This window comes from Nicrophorus vespilloides, unplaced genomic scaffold (assembly GCF_001412225.1).
Source record: "Nicrophorus vespilloides isolate i.1.1-1 unplaced genomic scaffold, Nicve_v1.0, whole genome shotgun sequence".
Classification (NCBI taxonomy): domain Eukaryota; kingdom Metazoa; phylum Arthropoda; class Insecta; order Coleoptera; family Silphidae; genus Nicrophorus; species Nicrophorus vespilloides.
Window position 1 is genome coordinate 1 of NW_017096255.1, and position 8,625 is coordinate 8,625.

An 8,625-nucleotide genomic window follows, 5' to 3' on the forward strand; every position below is an offset into this window, starting at 1 on the left:
GTGTACTTTAAAAAAATAACATACTTCACATAGTGCAGCTTCGATCAGTGTGAAAGTTTAATTGAACAAAATAAAAATACAGTTACAGTAAAAAAAATAGTACAAAAAATTATTGTGTATACATAAATGAAGTTTTGTTTACTCTTAGCACAACAGACTTTTATAAGAACCCATTATCAATTATTATCATTTATTAAATTTAAAATAAATAATATGCATATTCAGATAATAGACAATAAAATCAAATATAAGTAACAACATATATACAATAGTTAACGAATAAACCCCTTAATAATTCCGAAAAGTTGGTCATTATTAATTAAAAATTATTATTAACAACAATTAGAAGTTTGTTCGTGTTTAAATATTTAGGTAACTACTGATGTAAATAATTAAACACATTTTCTTAGAGGACTGAAAATATAATAGACGTGCTATATTTTTTTGGTAATTACAATATTGTAGATTGGAATGTTTAATTTTGTTAAACAGTAGAAATATTACTACTTTTTAATATTTGCAGAACAAAAATTGATTAAATATTTTTTGTTATGTATTTTTTTCATTTGGTATTCGAATGCAAAGTCTGACATGAATTTCAGGCAATTCTTCGTTATTATAGAATGTTATTCCAAAAACCAGATTCAAGTACAATCCGCGCAACAAGTCCAACCAACATTATTTATTAAATAATACAATAACTACACCAGTTCTAGAGAATATTTCAAATAAAATTTAAAAATAATCCAATTAGAAATTCAATTGATTGAAATCCAATAACAAATAATAGTAATAAATAAGATTCGGCGTAGTAAAACTGAATAAAGGTAAAATCTGCATATACAAATAATGCGAATGAAATGTCATTATTGAATATATAAGAATATATAATCATTGAAAATTAAACAAAAAAATTAAAGAGACTTCGTTGTTTTCGTAAATAATTTCTAACGGGTAAATAAACAACAAAAGCTTCTCATGTATATGGAAGAGGACTTGGTTGTGCTAGATAATAGAAATGTGTGTAGTGTTTTTAAATGCCCATGAGTGCGTAGTTCACGTACACTCGCAAAAATATATAGGTAAACAAACTTTGGTGTGTGTGATTGTGGCTTTACCAAACACCTAAGCTCTTTGGCATTGAAGGCAAAATATTCGCGAATTCCAGCGCACAAGTTCACGGGCCTCCACGCGACTGGTCGACGGACATTCAGACGGTCTATGCAATAAAAAGATGGCAAAAAAAACAAAAAGAAGTTAAGAACGTGAAAATTTACCTGTTGATTGAGACGTTTGACGGCGATCGCGGAGAGGAGAAACTTGCGAGACACTTTGAGTACACAATCACTCGCTCACGAAGAGCGAGTATGCAACAAGCGGTCGACAACAACAAACTAGCAACAAGAAAACAACACTCACATACGAGACAAGCGTACGCACGCTTGCTTCTGTGCTCTCCGTACTCTCTCAACGGATTCGATTAGCCATCGGCTTCGAACTATAACAACCAATAACAACTAATAAGTTCACGACTTGCTCGAATTTGTCACTTCTTTTGCGTTCTATTCGCGTACAGCTGCGTATTTGTAACGTGCAGTGAACTTCATAGCGCGTCGCTCTCTAACACACTCACGCTCCTCTGTGCTACCCTGTACACTAACTCGCATACTCGCTTGCCTCTCTACACTCCTTCTTCACGCTTTCTCTCTCGCACACGCAAACTATGCTATCCGTCCATCCCAGACGTACAAACATTCCATCATAAATAAACAATTTCAATGTATGCTGTTCATCACCATTCACAAAGAACCCAATTGAAATAATCAGATGCCAATGGTAAATCTGCAATTACCAAACCAGAATAGAAACTAAAAAAAAACTCATTCTTCCCGGCTGAAACAACCATACATGCACGTTGTGAGTTGTCTTTACTTTTTCGGAATCAAATAAGAACTTTCGAAACATATTTCTTATAATTTAAACCATCTTATATATTTGTTACTAATTAAAGCGGCCATGAAACACTACTAAAGGTCTTCAAAATTGTTTCGCTGGTAATAATTCTGCAACTAGCAAATGCATATTAAAATTCTTGCCAAATTCAAGATGTTGCCATAAGGTGGCGCTAGAAAAATTTCATATACACATAATAATATTTATTTCCCAATACTTTAAAATTTCGCATTAATCAACTACTAAACGTACTAAACTGTCAAAATACATTTCATTTAAATTAAATTAGATCATAATTTATGACATTTTTTAAATATTTTGTGCCTATATTCATGCATGTCGTGAATTGCCATGAACATCTTGAATTCATTGCATTTACCAGCATTCACCGCATTCCTAGTACTTCTGTCAAAATATAAAACGTATTTTGGTGGGAAATTTCTTGTTATTTACAACTGTTTACAACTAATATCCAGTTTCAATAATTAATGAGAAATAAGAATGGATGAAGATTTCGATTGTGTTTATGACGGTTTGGATGAGCCATTAATTGCTGTTGACAATCAAAAGGTAAATTTACATGTCAATGTTATTATTAGTTTTCATTTATGTTTCTATTTTTTAGTTAAAAGATGATAACTATGTGCTGTCAAAGAAAATTCATGACTTGGAGCAGGCCTTACATAGTGCAGATAATGAAATTATGACATTGCAAGACAAAAATAATGTATTGGCAACAAATATATCTGAGTTATACAATACTGCAAAGCGAGAGATTGAAAGAAAGGACAGAATGATTATGGAGCTGAGGAAGCAGGCAGAGAATTTACCATTTAGGTCACAAGGTACCAGAAGTGATAGAAGGTTTACTAACCAGCTGCATGAAAATAGTGATTACTCGAAGAATAATGACATGGACAGAATCAAGAGATTCAATGAAACTACTAAGAAACAAAACTTGAAAAGGTCAATGCACAGATCCCCTCATAGGAGTAGAACAGATAGAAGACATTCACCATCTAGAGACAAGAGGAGATATGACAGATCTGTATCACCTAAGAGAAAAAAATCAAATACTCCAACAAGAAGTAGACATAGCAGGCAAACAGATTATAGCAATCGAGATCGCAAATCTAGTTCATCAAGGCAAGATGATAGGAGAAAATCTAGAGACAATAAGATAAATTCATCACACATGTCTATTTTTGATAGTGTTAATGAAGATACAAGATTTGAAGATTATGGAAGTCCTGTCTATGATGGAAGAAATGATAATTTTGGTATGAGTTTTGTAAGAGCCAAATCTAAAGAAATTAAAATTGTAGATTCAAATATACCATTAGAATCTAACAACCTAGAGCAAGTTAAGAAAAACAGGAAAAAAATCGACTTAAAAGATTATCTCTGTAGAAAAAATACAGAAAATATGGATGATCACAATATTACAGAGAAATTGAAAGAAGATGTATTACTTTCAAAAGAATCGCAAGATGTGGTTAATAAAAAATGCAGCGAAGAATTCAGCAAAACTGAAAATAATCAGATTTTAGAAATTGTTGAAATTATTGTGAATCAAAGTGATATCAAAAAAGACTTGGAACTTAAAGATACTAAAGATGAGGTTGAATCTGAAATAGACAAGGATTATGACCATACAATGGAAATCTGTGAATTGGTTGAAGATATTAAAAATAATTGTAATGAAAAAGTTGAAGACTGCAATATCAGTGAAGAAGAAAAAAGTAAGAACAGTATTTCAAATATGAATGACTCATGTGAAAATGTAACTGGAAGTCATGTGGATATAATTAACAATAAAACTTCAGAAATATCTGGAGATGAAAAAATACAAAATGTTAGTGTTGGTGATTGCCATATAACAATGGATTCTAATCAAGAAACAGAAAACATCCAAATTCAGGATGAGAATAATCTTGAGCATGAAAATAATAAAATGCATTTATTTAATGGCAATAAATTAATTCAATGTAAGGTAGAAACAAATCTAGAAATTGAAAGTCATGACCAGCAAGGAGATACAGAGAATCATTCCAAGTCTAAAGAAGGGATTGATGAGGTTGAATTGGTTTACAAAATGGGCAATGAGCCTGAAAAAATAATCCAGTGTGAATTACCCAGATATAGTTATGTTACAAAATATCCTAGGAAACGGAGAATGAGAATTACAATGGAGAATAACATTACCTTTGTTGGTGAGAATTCTCAAGTTAAATATGCTCCACACAATACAGACATTTTGTCTAAAGATAATATTGATAAAGAGCAGAAGGCTATTGCTGAAAGCAATGTTTCTTCAAAAAGCAACAATCAATCTTTGTTGGTTGAATTGAAAACTGAAGATATGGAAACAGATGAACAGAGGAATAATATATTGGAAGATGAAATGAAAGAAAAGGATCAAGATGAGAAGAAAAATGAATTGGAGAAAAAAGAGATGGAAACGTCAAAGGATAATGTTGAAATCAAATCTGAAAATGATAATGAAATAAGCATAAGTGATAATTTGATTACCAATGTAAGTACGCTTGAACCTGTACAAGTAAAAGAGGAGATAAAAACAGAAAATAAGAATTCAATGATAATTATTAGTACCAGCAAAGTTGTTAGGAGCAGGAGACGTTATATATTCAAAAAAAATACATAAAAATATTACATATTGAGTTGTCCTGTTTTTATTAAAATATCTATATTTATGTTCTATACATTATTTGGTAATAAATATCTAAGTAAGTAATACTTAAATTGATGTTAATCTACAGTAGATACTCCCTCTGGTCATGCTTCTTTTTCTCCAGTGATTTTTGTAAACAGGGTATAATAAATAAGATGATACCACTTAAAGCAATTGTAACTCCAGCTACATAAAATCCCGGATCATACGAATTCACGTAATCGTAGAGCCAACCTATTAAAAATTGATTGTTTAAAAATAATTGTATTTGTCATTTATTACAAATATTATTTACCTGCTATTGGTGGTCCGATCAGCGAGGCGATTCCTTGGAATAATAGCAAAAGACCGAAGGCGTTTGTCAAGTTATCCAATCCTAAAAGATCAACCAGGATAACCGACGTTAGGCCAACGTATGCTCCAATTGTGAAGCCGAAAACAGACCCGTAGAACGCCAGTGAGTAGAAATCAAAACAAAAGCAGCTGAGAGCAGTAGCTGCAAATTAAATTGTTATTATCTATTGAATTATCTAGTGAAGTTAATGGTCGACTTACCAATACCGCAAATAGTGAGGCAAACATTATAGACGATGAGCCTGTTGACCCAAACTTTATCAGAAAAGTAACCCAAAATGATTCTTCCGATTGTGTTAGCAATTCCGATTACGGCTAAAATTAAACCAGCTTGTTGGCTGCTAATTCCCATGCTCTTTGCTCTTGAAACTATGTAAACGTATGGAACATTAAATCCAATACTTGTCAAGAAATTACTTATTGAGAATACGATGAATATCGGATCTTTCAAAAGATTCAAATTCAGCATGTCTCTAATACCACTGTCTTTGGATTCTTCAATGGATTTCGTACTTGTTGCGAGCAAAGGGATGTTATATAGACTTCCTTGGTAGATCAGATCTGGCCGTGCGGCAAGATTTGGAAATCGTTTATTCGTATACCCTTCGGATTTTGTGGAACTAATGAAAATTTCATTTCCGATCGTACCGTACTTCGTTAATTTATCATTGATATCGCCAGAGCTCCAAGCCCTTTGCATCGTATTGCCACTGGACGATGCCAAATAGCAATTGCTGAAGCTCGAGCTTATATTCAAGCTAGTATCACCGTTCGCTGATTTCAATATAATAACATCGTTTTCTGACAGGATTTCCGTTGCTTTCAATGGTTTGAACAAAATGCCAAACACGGTGCACGTCAAGACGATGGCCGCTATTATTAGCATGGCACCTCTCCATCCGTAAGCCTCGAGTAATATAGTTATTAAAGGAGCGAAGATGAACGTCCCGAAGCCACTTCCGCAGACGGCAATGCCGGTGGCCAGACTCCTTTTGCTTTCAAAGTAAGTTGAAACACTTACAATCGCTGGCAAATATATTAAACCAAATCCCAATCCCGCGCCGATGCCAATTGTGAAATAGAGGATGATAATACTGTTCGCCCAAATGCTAATCATCATACATATGCTAGCTAATATAGAACCGACTATGGTTACTGTTCTGCATCCCCAACGGTTTACCATCCATCCCGAAATTGGACCTGAATATATAAATAAATATTTGTTAGTCAATCGTAATAGTATAAATTTAAAATTATAGCATACCTGAGCAAAGGGTGACACCAACTAATATTGAAAGTATCCATGATGTGGGACCTTTTCCTTCATTGAAATATGTGAGGAATTCGTCGTAGAAAATTCCAAAGGAATATGTTACGCCGTCAGCTAAAAGTAGTTTAATCTAGATTTATCTTTTTGTTACGGTTATTATTGTCTGTACGAGTTTATAAATACTATCTGGAGATATTCCACACTTACTGATTACGTGAATCATGAAGGATCCAAAGACGACTACCCAACCCCATCCACCATCCGGGGCTCTGATCCTCTTGTTTCTGGATCTCAGGCTCTCCTCGATCATGGTGATGGCTCGGTTTTCAGGATTTCGGAGACTCAGTGATGCTTTCTTCGCATTGCTCTTCCGCTTCGACCCTGGCGGCTGCTTTATCTGCACGACGATTCGCTCTGCACACGATTTATATAAATTGCCTCATATTATCTTTATCGGTTTTCGTTTCTTGTTTACGGTCCAACAATATTTGCTATGTATACACCGAGGACGCTACCAAACACATAATAACATCGAACTTTAATCAACTGCACTTGTCAAAATTGAGCTGATGACAATTTTACTTGTAATTTGAAAAGACGAAACAATTATTAATGACACGGACGAAACAAAATTTACAATCATTTGGTCTTAACATTAATTATTATAAATAACATGTTTCAAATACTGGTTTTATATCATGAAATGTTAATTATTTATTAATTTAAATAAAACCTTGTTCATACATATTTTTTATGTGCAAAATATGAAAAATATTTGTGCATATTGTATATAAAATTTATGTTGTTACATATTTTTTTTGAAAACTGATTTCAAACTTATTTCGCATTCAATATAAAATTTTAGTACAGTTATTTTAAAAATATATTTGAATTGGATTTTAGTAATTAATTAATAAAAATGTATTATGTACATTTAAATAATGGCATATAAACAAATCAAATTGCGTAATATTGGATTTCATCCCGATTTTGATATTATATGACTTTTATTACATTATTTTTTTTTATTTCATATTTCTCTGGTAGTCAGTTTTATCAAACCCAAGGTTGAAATAAACTATAATTTTAATATCAGTGAATTAATTATCCAAGTTTTTTTCCCTGTCTATCTTTAGTGAGACTGATAATTGTTGTTTGTTTATTAAAGGCCTGATAAAATACTGAATACATTATCAAGTATTAAAATATTCTGTATCAAAAATAAATGGGAATTGTTCATTATTTTTTACATCTTCTATTGTGAAATTTAATTGCAAGAATCGAGAAATAGTATAGGAATATTTATTGTAAATGTTGACTATGGAAACTTTTTAGAATATTTTCAACTCAACAACAATTTCATCCATCAAATACCAATAATGCAATAAACAACATTATTGTATATATTCTGACAAGAAAATAAAAGATTATCTCATGATATAAATCAGTACCAATTTGTTTCAATAGATTGTTAATTCTTCGATTACACCAGAAAGTTATGTATGGTAATATTGTTATTCATTTCCAACATTATTTGATTTACAAACATTTAGGGAAAAGAAACTCCTAAATGCAATAATTTCATTACTAGAATTATTTGTGGATTTTATTTAAGTAAATAAAAAAAATACTCAAATTAAACATGAAGATGCTTACTATTTTATTATTTGTCGTACTGTACAATTGTATTGCCAATTGCAGAAAGTCCGCATACATTATTTCCCGCTTTGGCAGGACTCCAAAATTCCGGCCGTTTATTTTTATTATTGGCTTAAAGCTTATAAAACGAAATTAAATAGAAAATACAAAAGAGGTAAAGATACCAAAAAAAAAGACACTGGAAATGTAATTCAGTGCGATTATAACTGTTTATATAGGTTCTATTTGTATTAGCTAATGAAAATAATCACTTGCATGACTCATTTCCCTCCAGTTCAGTATGCTGGATAATCAACACATTCTGAATATGTAAGCAAAAGTTATGCATTTTGCATATTTGTAGACGGCGAGATAATTGCCTTTACCTTCCTTAGCGACTGGCACCACTATTTTATTTTTGTTTGAAAACGTAATTACATTTCCATAGTACTAGACTTGTATAATTCTGCCGACATCAGTAAATATTTACATTGATAAATATTATATAAATTTGCCGATATGTAATAATTTGGTATTATCTAAATTATCATTAAATGATAAAATGTAAATAACACAGCACAAATATTGAATAACAAATCTCCACTTATTATTTGTAATTTGGACCGGCGCTACACAAACCAACTACACAAACATGGGCATTTGCACAGGGCGGCACATTTTCACAAATATAATTTAATTTGTTATGTTAATTGATAAA

At 31.8% G+C, this 8,625-nt stretch overlaps 2 protein-coding genes across 3 annotated transcripts; one reads left to right on the forward strand and one right to left on the reverse strand.

Moving 5' to 3' along the window:
• The first annotated feature begins 2,312 nt into the window (after positions 1 to 2,312).
• Positions 2,313 to 4,637, forward strand: LOC108556446 (myosin-1-like). The gene is made up of 2 exons (XM_017912577.1): positions 2,313 to 2,523; positions 2,579 to 4,637. The coding sequence occupies exons 1-2, from the start codon at positions 2,455 to 2,457 to the stop codon at positions 4,616 to 4,618; spliced, it is 2,109 nt and encodes a 702-aa protein (XP_017768066.1). The 5' UTR covers positions 2,313 to 2,454; the 3' UTR covers positions 4,619 to 4,637.
• A 69-nt stretch (positions 4,638 to 4,706) lies between these two features.
• Positions 4,707 to 8,420, reverse strand: LOC108556447 (monocarboxylate transporter 12). Of its 2 annotated transcripts, none has more exons than XM_017912579.1 (6): positions 7,926 to 8,420; positions 6,477 to 6,683; positions 6,264 to 6,383; positions 5,201 to 6,199; positions 4,941 to 5,141; positions 4,707 to 4,879 (listed from the first exon to the last, which is right to left on the reverse strand). In XM_017912579.1, exons 2-6 carry the CDS (start codon positions 6,577 to 6,579, stop codon positions 4,728 to 4,730), a joined length of 1,575 nt encoding a protein of 524 aa, XP_017768068.1. In that variant the 5' UTR covers positions 6,580 to 6,683; positions 7,926 to 8,420; the 3' UTR covers positions 4,707 to 4,727. The 2 variants fall into 2 exon arrangements, with proteins under 2 accessions (XP_017768068.1, XP_017768067.1); XM_017912578.1 differs by having other exon boundaries at positions 6,477 to 6,780.
• Positions 8,421 to 8,625: the final 205 nt, after the last annotated feature.

What these genes read in the sequence shown, in the direction of transcription:
- LOC108556446 (XM_017912577.1), top strand. Translation starts at nt 2,455, where the DNA reads ATGGATGAAGATTTCGATTGTGTTTATGACGGTTTGGATGAGCCATTA. An exon ending in TTGCTGTTGACAATCAAAAG is followed by an intron (nt 2,524 to 2,578) that starts GTAAATTTACAT and finishes TCTATTTTTTAG; the next exon opens with TTAAAAGATGATAACTATGT.
- LOC108556447 (XM_017912579.1), bottom strand. Translation starts at nt 6,579, where the DNA reads ATGATCGAGGAGAGCCTGAGATCCAGAAACAAGAGGATCAGAGCCCCG. An exon ending in CTTCATGATTCACGTAATCA is followed by an intron (nt 6,384 to 6,476) that starts GTAAGTGTGGAA and finishes AACTACTTTTAG; the next exon opens with CTGACGGCGTAACATATTCC. An exon ending in GATCGGACCACCAATAGCAG is followed by an intron (nt 4,880 to 4,940) that starts GTAAATAATATT and finishes AATTTTTAATAG; the next exon opens with GTTGGCTCTACGATTACGTG.